Below are 24,911 nucleotides of genomic sequence, written 5' to 3'. Positions count from 1 at the left end.
GAGATGTGTTTGTTCAGCGAGGAGGAGGGAAAGAAGGGATTGACCAGGAGGAGGAGGAGGAGGAGGAGGGGGGGGGGGGTTCCCACTGATGTGTTACTGCATCACACACACACAGACACACACACACACACACACACACACACACTCTGCTGCGTGATTAACTCTTGATTCTGCGTCGGCAGGAAAATCCCTGAAGGAGGAAGAACAGAGCGGAGCCTTCATCACCACCTTCCTCTTCATCACCGGGCGGCTGAGTCATGGCCGGAGCGCTGAGGTGAGAGAGGAGGAGGAGGAGGAGAGAGGAAGAGAGAGGAGGAGAGAGAGAGGAAGAGGAGGAGAGAGAAGAGGAGAGAGGAAGAGGAGGAGGAGGAGAGAAGAAGAGGAGATAGGAAGAGAGAGGAGGAGAGAGGAGAGAGGAGGAGAAAGGAGGTGAGAGGAAGAGGAGAGAGGAGGTGAGAGGAGGAGAGATGAGAGAGGAAGAGGAGGAGAAGAGGAGAGAGGAGGAGGAGAGGAGGAGAGAGTAGGAGAGGAAGAGGAGGAGGAGGAGGAGGAGAGAGGAGGAGGGAAGAGGAGGAGGAAGAGGAGGAGAGAGGAGGAGGTGAGAGAGGAGGAGAGAGGAGACAAGGAGGTGAGAGGAGGGAAGAGGAGGAGAGAGGAAAGAGGAAGAGGAGAAGAGAGGAGGAGGAGAGAGGAAAGAGGAGAGAGGATGAGAGGAGGTGAGAGGAGGAGAGATGAGAGAGGAAGAGGAGGAGAAGAGGAGAGAGGAAGAGGAGAGAGGAGGAGGAGGAGAGAGGAGGTGAGAGGAAGAGGAGAGAGGAGGTGAGAGGAGGAGAGATGAGAGAGGAAGAGGAGGAGAAGAGGAGAGAGGAGGAGGAGAGGAGGAAGAGGAGGAGAGGGAGAGGAGAGAAGAGAGAGGAGAGGAAGAGGAGAAGGAGAGAGGAAGAGAGAGGAGGAGGAGAGAGGAAGAGGAGGAGGAGGAGAGAGGAAGAGGAGGAGGAGGAGAGAGGAAGAAGAGAGAGGAGGAGAGGAGGACGAGAGGGGAGGAGAGAGGAGAGGAAGAGAGAGGATGAGGTGAGAGAGGAGAGAGGAGGAGAGAGGAGGAGAGGAGGAGGAGGAGGAGGAAGAGAGGAGGAGAGAGGAAGAGAGAGGAGGAGGAGAGAGGAAGAGGAGAAAAGGAGGAGAGGAGGAGAGAGGAGGAGGAGGAAGAGAGGAGGAGAGGAGGAGGAGGAGGAGGAAGAGAGGAGGAGAGAGGAGGAGAGGAGGAGGAGGAGGAGGAAGAGAGGAGGAGAGAGGAAGAGAGAGGAGGAGGAGAGAGGAAGAGGAGAAAAGGAGGAGAGGAGGAGAGAGGAGGAGGAGGAAGAGAGGAGGAGAGAGGAAAAGGAGGAGAAGGAGAGAGGAAGAGGAGGAGGAAGAGGAGAGAGGAGAAAGAAGGAGGAGGAGGAAGAGAGGAGGAGAGATGAGAGAGGAGGAGGAGGAGAGAGAGGAGGAGAGGAAGAGGAGAGAGGAGAAAGAAGGAGGAGAGATGAGAGAGGAGGAGGAGGAGAGAGAGGAGGAGAGGAAGAGGAGAGAGGAGAAAGAAGGAGGAGAGAGGAGGAGACAGGAAGAGAGGAGAGAGGAGAGAGGAGGAAGAGGAGAGAAGAGGAGAGAGGAGGAGGAGATAGGAGGGAGAGAGAGAAGAGGAGGAGGAGGAGGAGGAGGAGAGAGGAAGAGAAGAGAGAGGAGGAGGAGGAGAGAGAGGAAGAGGAGACAAGGAGGTGAGAGGAGGAGAGAGAAGAGAGGAAGAGGAGGAGGAGAGAGGAAGAGGAGAGAGGAGGAGAGAGGAGGAGGAAAAGGAGAAGATAGGAGGGAGAGAAGAGGAGGAGGAAGAGGAGGAGGAGAGAGGAGAGAGGAGGAGGAAGAGGAGAGAGGAAGAGGAGAGAGGAGAGAGGAGGAGGAGAGAGGGAGAGAGGAAGAGGAGAGAGGAGAGAGGAGGAGGGAGGAGGAGGATGAGAAGAGAGGTGGAGAGAGGAGGAGGAGAGAGGAGGAGGAGGCGTCTGATGGTTGTTGTGATGTGACGTTGAGCGTCGCTCTGGTCTGGATGAGATCTGGATTCTGGTCTGTTCTGGTTCGGTTTTTGTTCTGTATTCTGTATTCTGCCCTTTGACCTCCAGGCTCGAGGTGCTTGGCGAGGTGCCGCTGTTCGATTCCCTTGTTGTTGTTGTAGTTGTAGTTGTTACCATGACGACTCTGATGGTCCAGCGTTGATGAACGTTCCCTAAAAACCATAGATATCTACACGTAGCTGCCGCCGCTGACCCTGCTGCACATTGGAACAAAACGTCGTCGCGGCGGCCATCTTGGGAGGGTGGAAGAATGCGTTTTGTTATGTTTTGTTTTACCTCGTACTGCTGTTGGTGACATGCATAGATATCTACACGTAGAAGCTGCATTCGGGCTTGTGAGGGATGTCTGACGGCGGCCATCTTGGGGGGGAGTTCCTCCTGAGCAGCATCAACAGTCAGACCTTCAGACCGTTTGACAGCTGTGAATCTGGTGAAATGCAGAACTTTTGTGCCGCGTACGGATGTTCCCATGAAAGAAACACCAAAACCAAGAGACATGGAATAACTTTTCTCAAGTAATAAGTTGTTTTATATTATAGAACTGTTATGAACTTGTTGATGTGATGTAGGTGAGTTATCTGACATAAATTAACGTATCATAGGGTGGATATGTGTTACATTTAGTGCATATACCAGTAGTTAATATAATAATAGTTTGTTATTTTGGCTTATCAGCTGTTTCCTCCGGCTGTGGTAGTTGTGAGTTTGTGGTTGCCATGGTGATGAGGCCGGCGAGTGAGTGTAAACCACTGTAGGCTACCTATATTAAATCAGTTTCATGGCACTTACATTAACCCTATAACTGCTAAGGTGAGTTATGTAGCTGAGTTGTAGTGTTTATATTAAAACAAAGAGCTTCAGTGATAGACCTCTGCCTCTGGAGATACAGGAAGTCAAAGTTAGACACCAGCGGCGACGACAATCCGTTCCAATGGGCAGCAGCGTCAGAGGCATCTACGTATATATAGCTATCTATGTGGTTTTTACCATAGATAATATACAAGGAACTCCCTCCCAAGATGGCCGCTGCGACGACGTGCCTGACAAGCCCAAACCGAATGCAGCATCTACGTGTTTATATCTATGCCTAAAAACGACCAAATAATTAAATACATTTAAAAAATGACCCTCAGGTTGTTGCCTGGCGATGACCTTTGACCTGTCCAGGTGTGCGTGATGTCATCATGAGGTCACGTGACCAGTTTCAGGGAAACAGAGAATAAAATCACCTCTGTAGATTCCTCCCCCCCCCTCCTCCCCCCCAAACTTCCCCCGGGGTTTCTCTCTCTCTCTCTACCTGATGCTGTGGGTTTATGTTAATGAGGCCGGCTGTGCTGCGCTGTGATTGGCTGAGAGTGTGGGAGGGGCCGTCCCCCCCGCTCAGTTCAGTTTAGTTCAGACAGAGACAGGAAGTCAGAGACGAGACGACATCATCAGACGCCGCCGAGGCCGAAGCATCAGGTCAGTCCGCTCGGCCGGTCGCTACGACGACGGCTCACTTCCTGTCCTCCTTCTTCTTCTTCTTCTTTTGTTTCTTCTGCTTTTACCCGAACAGACCTTAGAGACCGTGTGTGTGTGTGTGTGTGTGTGTGTGTGTGTGTGTGTGTGTGTGTGTGTGTGTGTGTGTGTGTGTGTGTGTGTGTGTGTGTGTGTGTGTTGTGCAGTGAACTCTTCAGTGATTGGACGATTGGGGAAGTTTGATGAAGTTAAAATGTTTGTTGTTTCTTAAAAGTCGGTCGTTGTGAAGGACGAAGGAGAGGAAGAGGACGCGGTCGGGACAGGAAGTGACTTATTAACCCGTTATTGATTGATCAGTGATCAGGAGCGACCTCATCGATCTGACCCGTGATGTCATCATGATGTCATCACTGATCAGAGGCGTCCGGTCAGAACTCGTCAGTAACCGGCGGTTGTGTTGTATAAAGTTTTACTGGGACTTTTATTGTGAAGTGAAACCAAAACATCCCCCTGCAGCCTGATTGGTCGTCGTCGTCGTCGGTGGCAACAACACAGCTGCAGCTCTGCAGCTTTTCACCCATCTATCGTTCTATCTATCTATCTATCTATCTATCTATCTATCTATCTATCTATCTATCTATCTATCTATCTATCTATCTATCTATCTATCTATCTATCTATCTATCTATCTATCTATTCAAACTATCTATCTATCTATATATCTATCTATCTATCGTTCTATCTATCAATCGTTCTATCTATCCATCTATCCATCTATCCATCTATCTATCTATCTATCTATCTATCTATCTATCTATCTATCTATCTATCTATCTATCTATCTATCTATCTATCTATCTATCCATCTATCCATCTATCCATCTATCTATCTATCTATCTATCTATCTATCTATCTATCCATCTATCTATCTATCCATCTATCCATCTATCTATCTATCTACAATCTACTATCTATCTATCTATCTATCTGTCTGTCTATCTATCTATCTATCTATCTATCTATCTATCTATCTATCTATCTATCTATCTATCTATCTATCTATCTATCTATCTATCTATCTATCTATCTATCTATCTGTCTGTCTATCTATCTATCTATCTATCTATCTATCTATCTATCTATCTATCTATCTATCTATCGTTCTATCGTTCTATCTATCTATCTATCTATCTATCTATCTATCTATCTATCTATCTATCTATCTATCTATCTATCTATCTATCTATCTATCTATCTGTCTGTCTGTCTATCTATCTATCTATCTATCTATCTATCTATCTATCTGTCTGTCTGTCTATCTATCTATCTATCTATCTATCTATCTATCTATCTATCTATCTATCTATCTATCTATCTATCTATCCATCTATCTATCTATCCATCTATCCATCTATCTATCTATCTACAATCTACTATCTATCTATCTATCTATCTGTCTGTCTATCTATCTATCTATCTATCTATCTATCTATCTATCTATCTATCTATCTATCTATCTATCTATCCATCTATCCATCTATCCATCTATCTATCTATCTATCTATCTATCTATCTATCTATCTATCTATCTATCCATCTATCTATCTATCCATCTATCCATCTATCTATCTATCTACAATCTACTATCTATCTATCTATCTATCTGTCTGTCTATCTATCTATCTATCTATCTATCTATCTATCTATCTATCTATCTATCTATCTATCTATCTATCTGTCTGTCTATCTATCTATCTATCTATCTATCTATCTATCTATCTATCTATCTATCTATCTATCTATCTATCTATCTATCTACAATCTACTATCTATCTATCTATCTATCTATCTATCTATCTATCTATCTATCTATCTATCTATCTTCTATCTATCTATCTATCTATCTATCTATCTATCTATCTATCTATCTATCTATCTTACAGTAAAACAAAGACGTTTGTGTTTTTTACAGTGTAGAAGAGGAGATTTTCAAAATAAAGCTGATGCAACAGAGAGAACAGGAAGTTAAAGAGTCTAACATTTATTTTTGGGCACAAATCTATAGTCTAAACTTGTCTAAAAGTTGTTGAAAAAGGTGATTTTTAGAGGCTTACCTATTCACCGTAGGGATTTTAAGACAGGAGGGTTGTCTTAAAGTTAAGAAAAAATACCATTTGTTCTAAAGTCTTTTCTTAAGAAGAAACTTAAGAACGAAAGTTGAGAAAATACTTAAGAACTTTTTTGGAGAATATGACTTTTTCTCTTTTTTCTTCTTAAGACAGAAGTTAAGAAAAAATGACACTTAAGAAGATTTTTTTTCTTAAGAACGTTTTGTGAATCTGGTTCTGGTTTTTTTTTTTTTTGTGCTTTATTATAAGCATAACATAATTATCTAAACACATAACATAGCATATGTTAACATTATGCATTATACAGAGAGATAGAGGTGGACAAAGCAGACAGGGGGATAATGCGAAAAGGAAACAAAAATGACAATGACAGTACAAATAATGACATTACAAATAAGAAAAAATAAATAAAAATAAACATGACCAGATTTGGAGGAATCCATTTACCTAGTGAAAAGTTCTTAAAGAGGGGCTGTTTATATGTTGAATCTTTCAAAAATACAGTTCGTTTTCAAAGCTTTTTTTATTTTGAATGTCTTTTATTGTAGTTGCATATTGGAGAATTTCTTGTGTGAAATGATCCAGGCTGGTTTGGATTCTGTCCATTTGTTTTGTGGATATGAAATTTGGCCATAAGTACTGTACTCCTCCTCGGTCTGTGTTGCTATCGGCAGCAGCAGCAGCAGCAGCAGCGGTGACATCATCATGGTGTGTGTGTGTAGCCCCGCCCCTCCCCCAGCGCTGGTCTGGAATTCTGGGGGTTTTCCTCGGCTCGGCCACTTCCAGGAAGTGACTGAGAACAGAGCGAGGGAGGGGGAGGAGGGGAGGGGGGGGTGAAACGACACTGACAAACAGTTACAGAGAGAGAGAGAGAGTAAAGAGAGAGAAAGAGAGAGAGAGCGACGGAGGAGAAGAAGTTTGTCTTCATGTGAAAGTGAAAGTGTTGCAGCTTTTTGTTTATTTATCGTTTCATCGTCGTTTCATGGTCGTCGAGTTTGGACAGAAACTCAGGTCTCACACACACACACACACACACACACACACACACACACAGAGAAACACACACACACACCACCAGCAGCAGCTTGACTTCATGTGTGTGTGTGTGTTGTGTGTTTTGCAGGATGAGTGACGCTCCGTTCATCTACGACAACGACGTGAGTTTGTTTTTTCTTGTTCATCAGATTAAAATCTAAATGTTTGAGATGTGAAGTAGAAACTTTGATCCGCAGCAGCTGAAGCTTCTGGTGCGTTCACTGACCGTGGGTTAGTTCACCGTCAGCTTCCTGTTTGACTGTTTGATCGTTGTTTTCATCAATTATTTATTATTTAACTCAAATCTTCACTAACATTTAAACTTTTTATTTTAAAATTAATTAATCAGGTTAAAAAAGACAAAATGAAACAAAAAAGTAGACGACAGCTCTACACTGCAAAAACTCAAAATCTCACCAAGAATATTTGTCTTATTTCTAGTTATAAATAAATTGCGTTGTACTTAAAATAAGACTCATCACATTAAAAGCAGCTTGTTTTTAGACACTTTTTACTTCTTTCAAGCAGATTTTCACTTGAAATAAGTAGAAAAATCTGAGAGTGGAGCAAGTTTTTCTTCCTTATTACAAACACAAAAAAATTGCTTTCACTGGCAGATTTTTCTACTTATTTCAAGTGAAAATGATCTAAAAACAAGTTAACTTTTAGGTGATGAGTCAGTTATTTTAAGTGGAAAGAGATTAGTTTTGACTAGAAATGAGACATTTTGACAAGAAATAAGACAAATATTCTTGGAAAGGTTTAGAGTTTTTACAGTGTGAGGAGTCTGATACCAGCTGACACGAGCTAAAGGCTAACACCAGCTAACGTGAGCAGCATGTTAAACAGCAAATCAGAAGATTCAGATTGATCATTGATTGATTGATGGATTGATTCTCTTCTTCTCCTGCAGTTGCAGCTCAACCTGATGACCTACGACTACATTCCTCCAGTCGACATTAAGACTGAACCCTACATACCTGAGACAGGTAGGATGACATCATCAGCTTCACGTTTCATCCTCTCATGTTTTTACTTCCTGAGATTTATTCTCCACAAACTCTAAACTAAAATCTGTTGGTTTGATTTTCATGTTTAGTTTTTTTTTTTTTTTTTTATCAATATTTGTTTTATTGGAACAAAGTTCTGTTGCTCGGGGTCAAAGGTCGTCGGACTCTGCTTAGTGTTTATTTATGGTAACACTTTACTGTAATAGGTGTTCATCAGATTGACATAACACTGTCATAAACATCAATGAATACTTATGACAGCTGTGGTTAAGTGTCATTCAGTAAGTTATGTCACTTTTGATGCAAAGTTGACATTGTTTGAGATGTTTTTGTTATGAGAACTTGACATAATTTTTTATTTTTTTGGCCATTAGGTCTGCTATGACAGTTTAAATTGTCTTTATGTCAAGTTGTCAGAACAAAAACATCTCAAACAATAGCCATGTTTCCATCCAAAGTGATTCGAATTAGTGGGAAATGCGCATTAAAAGAAATTCGAATCCTGTGTGTTTCCATCTACGGACTTTGCACCCCCCCCCCGGGCGGATTGACGGTCTGATTTGAACACATTAGAGCGATTTAGCGCATATGTTTATTACCGTCACAATGCAACCTGTGTGTGTGTGTGTGTGTGAGAGAGAGAGACTTTATTAATGATAACCGCTGGATGCGCTGGTTGATAAGTTTGGTTTTTACTGAGGAGGAACTATGAAGAACTGTGCAGTAACATCATTATGAAGGTGTGTGGGGGCTTTTATTTTGTAGTGAAACCCTGATGTTGTCTTGTGAGTGAACTGCAACACGGGAGCAGTCGGGGTGAAAGTGGCTACATCACTTGATTCGCATACAGCTGTTTCTATCCCATTCGAATCAACCAAAACCCGGCCATAGCGAGCGTATTTCAGTTTGTGCGAATCAGGGGATTTTAATTCGAATCACAGCGTTTCCATCATCATTTTCCAATGCGATACATCTAGATGATCTAAACAGCTGATGGAAACACAACTACTGTCAACGTTGCATCAAAAGTGACATAACTTACCGAATGACACTTAACAACAGCTGTCAGAGGTATTCATTGATGTTTATGACAGTGTTATGTTAATCTGATGAATACCTATTACAGTAAAGTGTTACCTTAGTTTTTTGTGCGGCTGCAGCTTTGTGCTGAGAGTCGGGAACGTTCAGAACATCTGGAGAACCTGCAGGAGTTCTGTGTTAGAACTTCCTGTTTCAGAGGTGGATTCAGGTTCTCAGGAGGTTCCTCTGCTCCTCAGTGTTTCACCGTTAGAACCGTTCTGGTCCTTCGCGTCGCTCTATAATCTGATAAACGTCGGCAGCTTCCTGTTGGAGCGTCGAACCGAAAGCTTCTTCTTGCAGAACTTCCTGTTTGAGAGAGAGAGACGTTTAAAAACCTCCTGGCTGCAGCAGTTCTACAGGTTCTACAGGTTCTACAGGTTCTACAGGTCTACGGGTCTCAGGCCCAGTCCATATGAACGCAGGTGTTCTTGAAACCGTGTGTTTCTCTTCACGGTTTGTTCTTTCATCCACACGTAGCTGCAGTCGTCGGCTCATGAAACCGGAGTTTTTTGTAACCCGAGTCCAGGGTGAACTGAAGTCCGGTTTCAGCTTCATGTGTGGACCGAGGAAAACCGCAATTTCTTGACGACATTGTTCAACGTCACACTGTGCGAGGGTAAACAGTAAGTTGTATCCATGGAGACTGCTCACCCTGAGGTTTCTCCTGGTTTTCCCTGTTAAAAGAGTTTTCCATGGAGTTTTTCCTCAGTGGATGTGAGGGTCTAAGGACAGAGGATGTTGTTATGATGGGATGTGAAGCCCTTTGAGACAAACTGGTGGTAAAAACAGTCTATACAAATAAAATTGCCTTGCCTTGCCTTGCCTAGTGGAGCTCTAGACGTGACCAGCTGATGGAGTCGCTGCTACTGGTGCTATTTAGCATTTAGCATTTAGCATAGCCATAGCCATTTTCCAGCCTTGCGATTGGCTAAAATGGCCTTCCTGTTAGGAGTGCTATCACCACCTACTGCTTTGGAATGTGTATGACATTGTTTGAGGCGGATTTTGCGGTTTCATGTGGACAGAGTTATTTTTTTATCACACCGGTGGTTGTGGACGCGAAATTTTATTTTAACCGGGGTCCATAAAAGTTCGGTTTCAAAAATCCCCGTGTTGGTGTGGCCTATAGGCCTCAGACTCTGTAGAACCTGATGACGGAACAGTGGATGGAAAGTTCATAGTGAAAGTGAAAGAGACGCTGCAGAAGAACCGAGGTCGGGACGTAGAGACGATTCAGAGCTTTGATCAGCAGAAGAAGAAGAAGCTTACAGGGGTGTCAAACACGCGGCCCGTGGGCCAGAACCGGCCCTGCAGACGGTCCAATCTGGCCCTCAGGATGAATTTGTCAAGTGTGAAAAATTGAAATTGCACATATTTTTATCAAGAAATTTCAAGTGGTTCATAATATGTTTTGTAAAAGGATAGTTCAGTAACTGTAAAACATCTTATTAATGTACTAAAACAGAGGAAAATTTCAATTTTAAAAATATATTTAAAGGTTATTATGCTATTATTTTACTGGTCTGGCCCACTTCAGATTAAATTGTGCTGTTTGTGGCCCCTGAACTAAATTGAGTTTGACATCCCTGGTATAGAACCTTCTCCCCCCCCCCCCCCCTCCGTCTGTTTACACACCGTTCAGCAGCTCGACCTGTGAGTCTAGAGCCAGGCTTCTCTACAGCTTCTCTAGAGCTGAGTCACGGGGAACCACCTCCTCTCAGCTCCTGTAAACATGAAGAACGAAACCGTGTGTGTGAGTTCTGAGGAAAAACCTGCAGCTCATTCATTAAAGGGGACATACGTATTATGCAAAACTCACTTGTTCATAGCTTTAGTAGGCTATAGTGTGTATTTGCCTCCTCACCCCTTCAACGTCAGTTTTGACAACTACGTCAACATTTTGTAAACTGCCATAGTCAGAAAATGTGTCTCTTAACAAGCCGTTTTAATTTCACCCGACTTATTACATCACAAGCCGGGTGATGTGAATATTCAAGCCCTTGCTCCCATGGTTACCATGGTTACCTCAGCTACCAGAGCGAAGCTTCTAAACCGACCGTTTAGAGCAGGGCTGTGAAACCCAGTTGTGCTCAATCTTTTGGTTTTTCTGACCAAAGCTTGTTACTAACATTACTCTTAGACATCAAGGCACCATGTCAAGAAGCAGGAATGAGCAGAATATGTCGCCTTTAACTTCATTAACGTGTGTGTGTGTGTGTGTGTGTGTGTGTGTGTGTGTGTGTGTGTTTCAGCTCACGGTCCGTACATCCAGATCATCGAGGAGCCCAAACAGGTGAGAGACTCGTCCGTCCGTGTCTGTGGTTATTGATGCTGATTATTATTGATATTGATTGGTTCAAATTCTAAATTCCAGAAGTTTTACTGCCTTCAGAACAGGAAGTTTCATGTGGAAGAGTTTATTATTCATTCATATTAAATTAAATAATACAGACACGTCATATTATGACTCATAAAAAAACCTTTACGCTGACGACACCGGTGTTTACATCTCTGGTCTCCAGGCTGCAAAAAAAACATTTCTCAAAAAGAAAGTAAAAAAAAAATTCTAGAAAAAAATTGTAACATTTCTCAAGAAAAAAAAAGTTTAAAAAAATCTAAAAGGAAAAAAACATTCAAACCGGTAAAATTTCTTTTAAAAAGTTTTTAAAATTCTAGAAAAAAAATGTAAAAAGAATTATTTAAAAAAAGTAAAAATTCTAGAAGAACAGTGATACAATTTCTCAAAAAAACATTAAAAAAATGTTAAATATATGTAATATAAAATGTTAATATGTTAATATAAATGTTAGTGTGTCATTTATAATTAAAAAAAGATTATTAATGAATGAATGAATGTTTTATTTTCGTGTCATGCCACCACTGTGGCCCATCCCATATGAGATGACAAGACACAATAACAAATACAAAAACAAAGACTAGACAGTCCTTCCTGTTGGTGTCACCTGCCACACAGGTGTGACATAAATAAACAACTTCAGATTACTTTCAGTACTCAACTATACATCGCTCTTCGTCTCATTGCCCTTTTCAAGAAATAAAGAAAATGCTAAAATTTCAAATGAAAAAGAAGTTTTAGCTTCTCAGCATCGTCCAACCACACTAATTCGTTATTTGGATCTACTTTACTGAACAATTTTTGTCTTATAGAATCATAGAAATAGTATATAAATAGATACTTATATAAATAATATAATAATAATAATATAATTAGTAATGTAATTATATTATATTTGATTTGATTCATAGTGTTGTGAAATTAACTCATGCATAATAATCATGATGATTGTAACACCGGGAATAATCGCACCAAGAAAATCTATAATCGCGACCTCCCTGTTGAGTTCTAAAGTTGGAGAATCGTGTTGTGAGTAAAGAACAGATTGAACAGGAACATGAACAAACACCAGAGCAGAGGGAAACAGATTATTTACCGTGTCAACAACAACAACAGGACAAACAGGAACAGAGCAGCTGGTTGTAGAGTCGGACTCGGAGGTGATTCCCCGGCCTGCAGCTCCTGTAATCCAGGGTTTTCCCAACAGTCATAACAACATGGGACCCAACAGGAAGTCAGGGAGTTTCTGCTGCGAAAGGTCGACTGAGTCTCTATGCAAATCACCTGTCACTCACCATCACTCATCACAGCTCGTTAACCAGAGACATTAACATTACTGTAACACCTCGTGGAGGAAGAGGAAGTGACGCACAAAGTCACAACAGTAACACAGACAGTCGATCGATTACTGATCAGTCTGCAGATTGGCCCATCACCATAATCCCTATAGTCATAGCAGTAGGTTCGTTACCTTTAATTGTCGGTGCAAGCTGTTTTTAGAACGGCGGAGCAGAGCCGTGAGCTGCTCAGAGCTACGCTACGGAGGCTCATTATGGGATTTCTTGGTTTCCCTCATCAAACTCATCAAATACACAATCCAACAACTCCACAACGCTCTGGTGGACAAGTTGTGAGCTGCACATTCACCACGCTATGAGATAATAACACAACGTTACCACACAGAGTTGTTTTAGAGGGAAATTCATGCAAAACCACTGATGCACGTTGCCTTCAGGGACAGTTTTTCATCAACAGTCTCTGTATTTCCCTCTAAAACAACTCTGTGATTGACAGTTTGATGAGGGAAACCAAGAAATCCCATAATGAGCCTCCGTAGCGTAGCTCTGAGCAGCTCACGGCTCTGCTCCACCGTTCTAGAAACAGCTTGCACCGACAATTAAAGGTAACGAACCTACTGCTATGACTATAGGGATTATGGTGATGGGCCAATTTGTTGAACAAAATGTTGAACTATCCCTTTAACAACTTTAATTAACACAAGACATTTAAAACAATCAATTTATTAGTAAACCGACAAAAATGAAATGAATCGGCTTCTATCGAGATGATCGGCTCTGATCGTAAACTGTTTGTTTCATAAAAACAGAATAAAAGTCTGAGTGTGAAGGTGCTAACCCAAGTGTGTGTGTGTGTGTGTGTGTGTGTGTGTGTGTGTGTGTGTGTGTGTGTGTGTGTGTGTGTGTGTGTCTGTGTGTGTGTGTGTCTGTGTGTGTGTGTGTGTCACCAGAGGGGTTTTCGTTTCCGTTATGAGTGTGAGGGTCCGTCCCACGGCGGGCTACCTGGAGCCTCCAGCGAGAAGAACAGGAGAACCTACCCGACGGTGAAGGTGTGTGACATCACTCTGACATCACTCTGACATCACTCTGACATCACTCTGACATCACTCTTAGAGCACTGTAAAAGAGAGTAAGGACACCACCATTGACTCCCGTGGTAAGGGTTTAGGGGTTTAAGGGTTTAAGGGTTTAAGGGTTTTGCGCCCCTAGTGGCAGGATATGGGTATTGCAAAAGCGCCCAGAAAACCCATTCACTCCAATGTATGTGTGTTGTCCACTTGCTGCTAAATTGATGAAAACGGCCGTGTTTTTGTTTTTAGGTGTCTTGGTCATATCAAATTATACTTATAATTTATTTATTATAAAATGTAGATTGAAACATTCATGTAGACAACTGTTTTTTTTTTTACTAGCCTATGTGTTAATGTTTATCTGTAAAGGCGCTTCCATTGAACCAATGCGGAAAAGAGTAAGGACAGCATTGGTTCAATGGAAGCGCCTCCTGGTGGAGGAATATGGGAATTGCATTACATTTTGTAATAAACAAATTATAAGTATAGGTGGTAGCGGGAACTGAGGCACTCAGAGTAGGAAGGTGATTTTAAAAAGCCTTTATTGCAGCATGGCCAAACAAATTAAAACCAAGCCAAGAGACAAAGACAATTGATACCCATGCAGCACTCCATGCATGTTTCTTGATTAAATTCTAAGTATAATTTGATATGACCAAGACACCTAAAAACAAAAACACATACATTGGAGTGAATGGGTTTTCTGGGCGCTGTTGCAACACCCATATTCTGCCACTAGGGGCGCAAAACCCTTAAACCCTTAAACCCTTAAACCCTTACCACGGGAGTCAATGGAGGTGTCCTTACTCTCTTTTACAGCGCTCTAGTTTCTCTGTGTTGAGCCTGAGCTGCTGTAGCGTCTGTGTGACCTCACCGATCAGTCAGCTGATCAATCGATCGATCGATCAATCTGTTTCCTGTCACAGATCAATAACTGATCGATCGTCTGTTTCCCGTCACAGATCAATAACTACATGGGTCACGTGCGCGTGGAGGTGCAGCTGGTGACGCACGCCGACCCGCCCCGCGTCCACGCCCACAGCCTGGTGGGCCGCCACTGCAACGACAAGGGCACCTGCATCGTGGACATCGGCCCCAGCGACCTCACCGCCTCGTCAGTACCCAATCACAGCACAGCAACGATGACATCACAGGCAGGGGGAGGAGTCAGGGTCAGGGGGAGGGGTCACAGGCAGGGGGAGGAGTCACAGGCAGGGGGAGGAGTCACAGGCAGGGGGAGGAGTCAGTCACAGGCAGGGGGAGGAGTCAGGGGCAGGGGGAGGAGTCACAGGCAGGGGGAGGAGTCACAGGCAGGGGGAGGAGTCACAGACAGGGGGAGGAGTCAGGGCATCTCAGGGGTTTCCTGCTCGTCACATGTTTGTGACACAGACAGAAAGTCCAGAGAGGAATTTTTATTTTTTTTATTTAAAGCAGAAGTAAGGTGAATATTTTTGTGTTAATATAAGTCTTAAATAGTTGTATCTTCCGACAGCAATCACTTACATAGAGTGTTTGGTCTGAAACACGGGTCTGTCAGTCACTCTGCTCTGCTCTGAGCCCAGGAGAAAACTTTCCTTGTATCCTACAACCTTTATCCAATGAGGAGAGAGAACGGCATAAAGGGGCAGTCCTCTCTGTGTGTGCAGCCAAGGGATGCGCCTGAATGTGGTGACGTAGGGACGAGGACCAATAGATCCATGACGAGGGCGGGGGCTGCTAACTCCATCGGCTGACAAGAAGTTATGGTGCGTTCAAGGAAACCCGTAACTCGTGTTTTTCCGACCTGTGAAGTCGTACCAGTTCGATCTGGTACGAGTTCACGGGTCAGAAGTTACGAGTGGCCGTTATAGTGACTTTCACAGGTAAAACAGGTCGGAGAAACACGAGTGGGTTGCCTGGAACGCTACAAAGTCGTAAGTTGTGACTTGAAGCTGTAATTTACGGTTTCAAAAGCCTGCCTGGAACGCAGCATTAGCCAAAACCACCGGATCGCTTACTTCTGCTTTAACCTTTATTTACCCAGGAAAGCAAATTAAGAATAAAAAACAAAGGAAGTGAGGAAACAGGAAACAGGAAGCAGTCAGTATGTTAATGAGACGCTCTGACACCATGATGATGTCACTTCCTGCAGCTTCAGTAACCTGGGAATCCTCCACGTGACCAAGAAGGGCGTCGTCGACATCCTGTACAAGAGACTGAGAGACGAGAGGACGAGACAGAAGGGACAGAACAGCTCGCTGACAGGTAACACAACACACCGTAACACACCTTAACACACCTCACAGGTAACACAACACACCTTAACACACCTGACAGGTAACACAACACACCTTAACACACCTGACAGGTAACACACCTGACAGGTAACACAACACACTGTAACACACCTTAACACACCTGACAGGTAACACAACACACCTTAACACACCTGACAGGTAACACAACACACCTCACTAGGGCTGGGACGATATGCTTTTCTCCCGATTCGATTCTTCTACGATTTCTTGGATGGTGATTCGATTTAAATTGCGATTCTACGATATTGCCGATTCTCTCTATGATTTTTAGTCTTTAGCATTTTTAACATTTATCTGCACACAAATACTGTAGGAGCCTATAAATTAACATACTCCATTATAAAGTGAACTTAAACCCCTTTTTAAAACCTGTACTCTCTGTATGTAAAAAAAGGCGAACAAATGCACATTCCACAATATTAAAAAAAATTACCCCCAAAAAAACATAGATTTTTCGTCAAAAAAGTGTATCTGTGTGTGTGTTGTGGCTGCAGACCAGGAGGAGGGGGCGTGTCAGAAGGAGGCCAAGGAGCTGGGGAAGGTGATGGACCTGAACATCGTCCGGTTGAAGTTCACGGCGTTCCTGCAGGACAGCAACGGCTCCTTCTCCAGAGCGCTGAAGCCCGTCGTGTCCAACCCCATCTACGACAGCAGTGAGTAGAGCAGCGCCGGTTTAGAAACCAAGACGCTCCACTACACTGTCACAAGGGTTTATTCATGGCTCCGCCCCTTTAGGACAGTGGACAGGAGTCCTTGAGAGGGTTCAAGGCGGTCCACAACTTTTTACCACTTTTTTGTAGAATTTTAAAAACTTTTTTCTCAAAATTTTACCACTGTTCTCAAAATCTTTAAATTTTTTTCTAGAATTTTTACTTGTTTTTTGAGACATTTTACAAGTTTTTTCTAAGATTTGTAAAACTTTTTATTGTTGTTGAAATTTTACCACTTTTTTCTTGACAATTTTAAACGTTTTTTTTTAGAAATGACTCCGCCCCCTTTAGGAGACCAGCAGCAGCAGGTCTTGAGTCTATTGACTCCAATGGGAGAAGTGAACTTGAGCTCAGATTATGGTCGAGTCTTTCGCTCCATTTGATTTGATTTGATTTGATCAACTTTATTGATTCCAGAGGGCCCATTCATACACACATAAATACATACAGGTGCATATATTTACAATGCCAGTGGAAGCGAGCAGGTGTCCTCTGTGTCACCCACTGAGACTACAAGCTGTGCATAAAACAACAGGCCAAGAGAGGCGCTCTGATAAATAAATCTGGTCCAGATTGTAGGTAGACAGTGTAAATAAATAACACTCTGACTCCACCCCCTGTTCTGTTTCACCTGCAGAGTCTCCAAACGCGTCCAACCTGAAGATCTCACGCATGGACAAGACGTGCGGCTCGGTGCTGGGAGGAGACGAGATCTTCCTGCTCTGTGACAAGGTCCAGAAAGGTGAGAACACCTGCATCATGATCCAGATAGACCAGAGCGCCATCTTTATGCAAATGTGAATGACTGATGCATCCTGGGTAATTTAGGGGCAGCGCCCGGCAACCCTCCATTGTAAAGTTCAGCCTAACTGGCTTAACAAACTAACTAACAAAAAAGTTGTCTATTAACAGGCTGTTTACAGACAACACTGAGCCAAAACCTCCCGGTGATTCCACCACATACGTGTAGATGTCTGGGTCAGACATTTCTGGCCACTGTGTGGAGTCATTGATCACTGTGGGAGGCTAAAGGAGCATACCGCTAGATTCATTAAGTTTTATAAAATGGTTACCAATAATGACAATATGAAAGAGGAATATGCAATCAATTTCATGTAGTTTTATTCAACCAGAAATACATATTATCCAATAAAATAGCCTCACTGTGAAAAAGCTGTTCCCAGCTGTCCAGACGTTAGCTCCAAGTAGCTCTGCATCTGGTCTCAGTCCCCTCTACCATTGTTAACCCTCTGGAGGTCAAAGTTCACCTTAAACATGTCAATTACACTATTTTACTACAGTTTTTAACATCGTAAAAACACAGACTGTCTTTTGCTACGGACTGCAACAGTCCGTTGTCATGGATACATGACAACAACTTCCATTCATACCAGTCATACGTGCCTGAGGCGGAGTGATAGCCTACGCTGTGATAAGGCTTTAGAATAGTAGCCGTGGTATATGCTCATTATACCACGGCTAACAACCAATCAGATCGCCGGATTTCACCTTTCTGTTTTATAATTCATTGTAATTTTTCAAGATAGCGTGAACGGTGGGTTTCAAAGAGGGTGTCAAAATAATTATGAGACATAGTGCTACAAAAGAAACACAAAATAAAACATTCAAATTGATTGTTAGTTAGTCTACGCTCCATCAAAACACAAAAAGCCACTGAGTGCAATGTAAAAATGCCCCTAAATTACCCAGGATGCATCAGTCATTCTCATTTGCATAAAAATGCCGCTCTGGTTGGTCTATTCTGGTTTCCTGTTGGTCTGGACTTCATCTCCCATGATGCTTTGCTCCGTGTGTTTTTACAACAGACGACATAGAGATCAGATTCTACGAGGAGGACGAGGACGTCGGGTGGGAGGCGTTCGGAGACTTCTCCCCTACTGACGTTCACAAACAGGTACAGAGTGTGTGTGTGTGTGTGTGTGTGTGTGTGTGTGTGTGTGTGTGTGTGTGTGTGTGTGTGTGTTCACCTCTGTGTGTTTACCTCTGTGTCACCATGGTAACGACCTCCTCTCCTCCTCCTCCTCCTCCTCAGTACGCCATCGTGTTTAAGACCCCGGCCTATCACAGCCCAGAGATCGCTCGTCCCGTCACCGTCTTCCTGCAGCTGCGCAGGAAAAAGGCCGGCGACAGCAGCGACCCCAAACAGTTCACCTACATCCCTCAGGTCCAAGGTAGAGACAGCACCTCCTCCTCTACTCCTCCTCCTTCTCCTTCTCTACTCCTCCTCTACTCCTCCTTTACTCCTCCTTCTACTCCTCCTTCTCCTCCTCCTTTAACCATCCCCCAGACAAAGACAGCAGCGACCCCAAACAGTTCACCTACATCCCTCAGGTCCAAGGTAGAGACAGCACCTCCTCCTCTACTCCTCCTTCTCCTCCTTCTCTACTGCTCTACTCCTCCTTTACTCCTCTACTCCTCCTCCTCTACTACTCCTCTACTCCTCCTCCTTTAACCATCCCCCAGACAAAGACAGCAGCGACCCCAAACAGTTCACCTACATCCCTCAGGTCCAAGGTAGAGACAGCACCTCCTCCTCTACTCCTCCTTCTCCTCCTTCTCTACTCCTCCTCCTCCTTTACTCCTTCTCTACTCCTCCTTTACTCCTCCTTCTCTACTCCTCCTCCTTTAACCAGACAGCAGCGACCCCAAACAGTTCACCTACATCCCTCAGGTCCAAGGTAGAGACAGCACCTCCTCCTCTACTCCTCCTTCTCCTCCTTCTCTACTCCTCCTCCTCCTTTACTCCTTCTCTACTCCTCCTTTACTCCTCCTTCTCTACTCCTCCTCCTTTAACCAGACAGCAGCGACCCCAAACAGTTCACCTACATCCCTCAGGTCCAAGGTAGAGACAGCACCTCCTCCTCTACTCCTCCTCCTCCTCTTCCTCTACTCCTCCTCTACTCCTCCTTTACTCCTTCTCCTCTCCTCCTCCTCTCCTCCTCCTTTACTCCTTTAACCAGACAGCAGCGACCCCAAACAGTTCACCTACATCCCTCAGGTCCAAGGTAGAGACAGCACCTCCTTCTCTACTCCTCCTCCTCCTCCTCCTCTACTCCTCCTTTACTCCTCCTCTACTCCTCCTTTAACCATCCCTCAGGTCCAAGGTAGAGTCAGCACCTCCTCCTCTACTCCTTTACTACTCCTCCTCCTCTTCTACTCCTCCTTTACTCCTTCTTTAACCATCCCTCAGGTCCAAGGTCAGAGACACAACCACTCCTCTACTTCTCCTTTAGTCCTCCTTTACTCCTCCTTTACTCCTCTTCCTGCTCCTCTCCTCTTCCTCCTCTTCCTCCTCCTCCTCCTCCTCCTCCTCACCTCTCTCTCCCTCTCTCCCTCAGACAAAGAGGAGGTGCAGAGGAAGAAGCAGAAGCCGCTGCCTCACTACGAGCCCTGGAGAGGAGGAGGAGGACGAGGGGGAGGAGCCAGTGGGTATGGAGGCGGAGCTGGAGGAGGTGAGGAGGAGTTGTTGTTGTTGTTGTTGCCATAGATATACATAAGAAGACTAGATGACTCACCCGCAGCTGTTTCCCAATGACACAGCGTAGCCAGTACGGCGGCCATCTTGGTGAGGTCAACTCTCTCCCTCAGAGCATTAATGGTGCGTTCCAGTTGTACTCGGAAGTCGGGATTTCCAAGCTCCGAGTCGGAACTTTCAACTGGAACGACCCCCGAGGTCGGATTTCCGACTCGGAAAGTCGGACGATCCACATAACCCCCGAGTTGAAATTTAAACATGGCTGCCCCGGTTGTAAACAGTCATAGAAGCTCCTGTAATAATCCTTTTATTAACACTTTTTACTATTTGCCATCACAATATGTCAGCCGTATACACAGTATTGTTAGATGCAATGCTGTCACAGTGTCATTTACATTTTTCATGTTTATTTATATGTATTTTTCATGTTTATATGCGAACTACAAAGCAGACCGTGCTAACAACGGCTAACCGTTAGCCTGGTAGTTTCAGCCGGGGTTTTTGACTGCTTTTTTCCGACTTAGTAACTGAAACGCTGACAACTAGGGTGTGACGTAATTCCCAGCTCCGACCTCTGACTTCCGAGGTATATGTAATGGAGCAATAGTCCGATCCACCCCCTTGGTTGTTGCTACGGGGGAGTGGGTGGGAGGAGTCACATGAGGGGGCGGGGCCATGTGAAAGGGGGCGGAGTCAGACTGTGAAAGGGGGCGGAGTCAGACTGTGAAAGGGGGCGGAGTCAGACTGTGAAAGGGGGCGGAGTCAGACTGTGAAAGGGGGCGGAGTCAGACTGTGGGCTGTGTCTCCTGCAGGATTCCAGTTCAACCAGCAGATGAACGGAGGAGGAGGAGGAGGAGGAGGAGCGGGAGGAGGAGGAGGAGGAGGAGTCTTCTTCACCGGGGGGTTCCCGGGCTTCGGCGCCGGGGGAGGAGCCCAGATGTCCGGCCCCGCCCCCCAGACAGACGTTGCCCAGCAACAACAACAACAACAGACGGGAGGACAGACGCCACTACAACAGCAGCTCATTCAGATCGGTGAGGACGACGTGACATCATCACGTGACCTCATCATGTGACCTCATCATGTGACCCACCTCACTTTTTTTTGTGAACAACTTTTTCATTGCTTTTAAAGGGAAACAAGTACATTAGTCCGATAGAGGTAAAAGGTACATTGCAACATAGTAAAAAGTAAAAAAGATAAATAAAAGAATGAAAAATAAAAAAAGAGACAGGAAAAAATGAAAAATAAAAAATAAAATAAAAAGGGGACCAGGCGGCGACCCTCCCACCCCCCCACCCCCCCAACTTGGATCTCTATAAAACTCTTACAGGGCATGAGAGACCATGTTTTAACAACAAATGCAAATAAAAATAGTTTTTACAACAATTCCTGGATCTTATCTGCCATTGTTTGCCATGCTAGAATAGTATCAGCTCCAGCACCGTGCATTCTTCTGCCACTGAAAGCTCCATATTTATTATGTCAATGTATAAATGTCTATGTGTTAATCCAATGGGGCTTGGTAACTGTATGTGGAGGTTTCCAGTGTAAAGCCAGCATCTTTTTTGGCAGCAGTGATGCCGGTTAGGAGAATACGTCTTTCCCAGCATGTCAGTTTTAGTGAGGAGGTTTCATTCAGGAGTAACACAATGGGAGAACATGGTACAACGACTCCCAGTACATTAGATAAAGTAGAGCAAACTTCACCCCAAAAAAAACCTTCACATCCTTGCATTCCCAGTACATATGTAGATATGAGCATGTGACCCACCTCACTGACCTCTGACCTTTGCCCCCCCCCCCCCCCCCTGCAGCCACGGCGCTCCACAGCCGGTCGTCTCACAGCGCCCGGCAGACGGCCGCCGCCCTGCTGCAGTACTGCAGCACCGGGGACGTCCGCGTCCTCCTCGCCATCCAGAGACACCTGTGTGGCGTCCAGGACAGCAACGGAGACACGTGAGGCCCCGCCCACCTCACACACACACACACACACACACACACACACACACACACACACACACACACACACACACACACACACACACTCACACACAGGGCCGTTGTCTAGGGGAGAAAGGTGATGATAACTCTAGGGGCCCAGCGCCCAGTGGGGCCCATAAAAAACCCCAGTAGTCTAATCTTTGTATGACTGATTTATTCTGCGTAAGACCCTGACTAATACTCATAGTACACTGTAAAAACTCAACATCTTTCCAAGAATATTTGTCTTATTTCTTGTCCAAATGTCTCATTTCTAGTCAAAACTAATCTCTTTTCACTTAAAATAAGACTCATCACCTAAAAATTAACTTGTTTTTAGATCATTTTCACTTGTTTCAAACTAATTTTCACTTGAAATAAGTAGAAAAATCTGCCAGTGAAAGTAAGTTTTTTGTGTTTGTAATAAGAAAGAAAAACTTGCTCCACTGTCAGATTTTTTCTACTTATTTCAAGTGAAAATCTGCTTGAAAGAAGTAAAAAGTGTCTAAAAACAAGCTGCTTTTAATATGATGAGTCTTATTTTAAGTAGAATGAGATTAGTTTTGACTAGAAATGACATTTTGACTAGAAATAAGACAAATATTCTTGGTAAGATACTTGAGTTTTTGCAGTGTAATGCTGCATTAGCATCAAAACAAAGAAGGCTAAATAAAAAACAATAATACATACGTAGTCTAAGAAAAAAAAAAGGAAAAGTTAGGGGGAGGGGCCCACTTTAGTATTCTTTAAGGGGGTCCAGAATTCCTAGCAACGGCCCTGCTCACACACACACACGGTTGATGCACATGCGAAGTATCTGATGTCATGTCGTGTTTTTTCCCACAGTCCTTTGCACCTGGCCGTCATCCACCAGCAGACGAGTGTGATCCAGCAGCTGCTGCACACGCTGCTCAGCACGCAGCAGCACGCCATCATCAACACGGCCAATCACCTGCGACAGGTAGCACACTGACTCCGCCCCCCACGCATCTAATTACTCTCAAACCAGGACCACTGGTGTGAATTATTTGAATACATTTCTGGGGAAAAGTGGTAAAATTTCTCCAAAGAAAGTTTTAAAAATTCTAGGAAAAAAATTGTTAAAGGGACAACGAGGAGTTTCTATTTGGTTATAAAAAAGTCTCATCTTAATGTGGATGAATCTATGTTACCACTTGTTAATGGTCCATTTTAGATAAATCTATGGTTTTGTCTCTATGGTTATTTTGTTATTATTAGTGGTGGTGGAAATGCTGGGCGAGCCGACCAGCGTTTCTTTACTTTCGGTTTCGTGGCGAGTCATGAGAATAACGCCGCCGAATCTCCGTTTATGGTGGGAACTACGACGGTATGTGATCGTCTTCCAACCTCTGACTTTAATTCTTGATGAATGAAAACATTCTTGGCGAGACGTCCGTAGGCTCATGGTAAATGTAGTGTGAAAACACTTCGCTTTCCAAAACTCCTCGTTGTCCCTTTAAGATTTCTCGGATTCTTTTTTTCTAAAAAAAGAAAAATTGTAGAAATAAGTGGTAACATTTCTAGAAAAAAAAAACTTAAAGGGACAACGAGGAGTTTTGTCAAAGCGAAGCGTTTTCACACTACATTTATGAGCCTCCGCACCGTGAAATTCTTTGACCGGCGCAAGACAGACTCATGTTTTCATTCATCAAGAATTAAAGTCAGAGGTTGGAAGACGATCACATACCGTCGTAGTTCCCACCATAAACGGAGATTCGGCGGCGTTATTCTCATGACTCGCCACGAAACCGAAAGTAGAGAAACGCTGGTCGGCTCGCCCAGCATTTCCACCACCACTAATAATAACAAAATAACCATAGAGACAAAACCATAGATTTATCTAAAATGGACCATTAACAAGTGGTAACGGAGATTCATCCACATTAATATCAGACTTTTTTATAACCAAATACAAACTCCTCGTTGTCCCTTTAACACATTTCTAGAAAAAAATGGTATAGAATTTCTCCAAAATTGGTTACAAAAATTGTATATAAAACTGACTCCGCCCCTCGTTAACACTGACTCCGCCCCCTCCCGTCCAGACGCCGCTGCACCTGGCCGTGATCACGCGGCAGGTGAAGGTGGTGGAGGTTCTGCTGAAGGCCGGCGCCGACCCGGGCCTGGTGGACAAAGATGGCCGAAGCCCGCTGCACCTGGCCGCGCTGGCCGGGGACAACGCCACGCTGCGCCCCCTGCTGGCTCACCTGGGAGAACGCCACGCACACCTGGTCAACACCCCTGACTACCACGGTGGGAAACCCCAGAGATTATTGATCATAAACTATGATTGACTAACTGTTAAAGGGATAGTTCACCCAAAATTGAAAAATTTCACTCATTATCTCCTCCTCCCCCTCATGTGGACTAAGGGCTGGGAGAAGTTTCAGAGTCCTCCGTGGCTTCTCTGAGTTACAGGGGGTCTCGGCGTAGCAGTGCATGTCCATATGACGGTTGCAAATGGATACCAACTGTCTTCGTAACAAAAAGACACACCAAAAAACATCCAAATACCTCCATGCTGCTCGTATGTAATGTCCGTCTTGTATTGAAGCCCTGAAATGCAAAATAAGTCTATATTTCAAGCTTGTTTGTAGCGGAAGCTTCTCGAAGCTCCTCTTCCCGGTTCGTCAAGAGGAGCTTCCGCTACAAAACAAGCTTGAAATATAGACTTATTTTGCATTTCAGGGCTTCAATACAAGACATACATTACATACGAGCAGCATGGAGGTATCTGGATGTTTTTTGGTGTGTCTTTTTGTTACGAAGACAGTTGGTATCCATTTGCAACCGTCATATGGACATGCACTGCTACGCCGAGACCCCCTGTAACTCAGAGAAGCCACGGAGGACTCTGAAACTTCA

General features: G+C 44.1%; 1 protein-coding gene across 4 annotated transcripts in view; it reads left to right on the top strand.

Moving 5' to 3' along the window:
* The window catches only part of nfkb2 (nuclear factor of kappa light polypeptide gene enhancer in B-cells 2 (p49/p100)), a 34,295-nt gene that overhangs the window by 1,125 nt on the left and 8,259 nt on the right, over nucleotides 1-24,911 (top strand). For 3 of the 4 annotated variants that reach the window (XM_083987746.1, XM_083987747.1, XM_083987744.1), the window contains exons 1-16: nucleotides 6,541-6,701; nucleotides 6,814-6,847; nucleotides 7,639-7,714; nucleotides 11,068-11,108; nucleotides 13,420-13,518; nucleotides 14,502-14,653; nucleotides 15,671-15,783; nucleotides 16,331-16,489; nucleotides 17,184-17,288; nucleotides 18,373-18,461; nucleotides 18,600-18,738; nucleotides 19,906-20,019; nucleotides 20,855-21,076; nucleotides 21,860-22,001; nucleotides 22,872-22,986; nucleotides 24,092-24,299. In XM_083987746.1, coding sequence (XP_083843872.1) covers nucleotides 6,673-6,701; nucleotides 6,814-6,847; nucleotides 7,639-7,714; nucleotides 11,068-11,108; nucleotides 13,420-13,518; nucleotides 14,502-14,653; nucleotides 15,671-15,783; nucleotides 16,331-16,489; nucleotides 17,184-17,288; nucleotides 18,373-18,461; nucleotides 18,600-18,738; nucleotides 19,906-20,019; nucleotides 20,855-21,076; nucleotides 21,860-22,001; nucleotides 22,872-22,986; nucleotides 24,092-24,299 — 1,837 coding nt within the window. In that variant the 5' untranslated portion in view covers nucleotides 6,541-6,672. Of the gene's footprint in view, nucleotides 1-182; nucleotides 275-6,540; nucleotides 6,702-6,813; nucleotides 6,848-7,638; nucleotides 7,715-11,067; nucleotides 11,109-13,419; nucleotides 13,519-14,501; nucleotides 14,654-15,670; nucleotides 15,784-16,330; nucleotides 16,490-17,183; nucleotides 17,289-18,372; nucleotides 18,462-18,599; nucleotides 18,739-19,905; nucleotides 20,020-20,854; nucleotides 21,077-21,859; nucleotides 22,002-22,871; nucleotides 22,987-24,091; nucleotides 24,300-24,911 lie in introns of those variants that run through there. The other variant, XM_083987745.1, reaches the window with a different exon arrangement.

This window comes from Trachurus trachurus (assembly GCF_905171665.1).
Source record: "Trachurus trachurus genome assembly, chromosome: 15".
Taxonomy (NCBI): domain Eukaryota; kingdom Metazoa; phylum Chordata; class Actinopteri; order Carangiformes; family Carangidae; genus Trachurus; species Trachurus trachurus.
The sequence above is the reverse complement of the archived record's forward strand: the minus strand, read 5'-3'. Positions and strand labels throughout refer to the sequence as shown.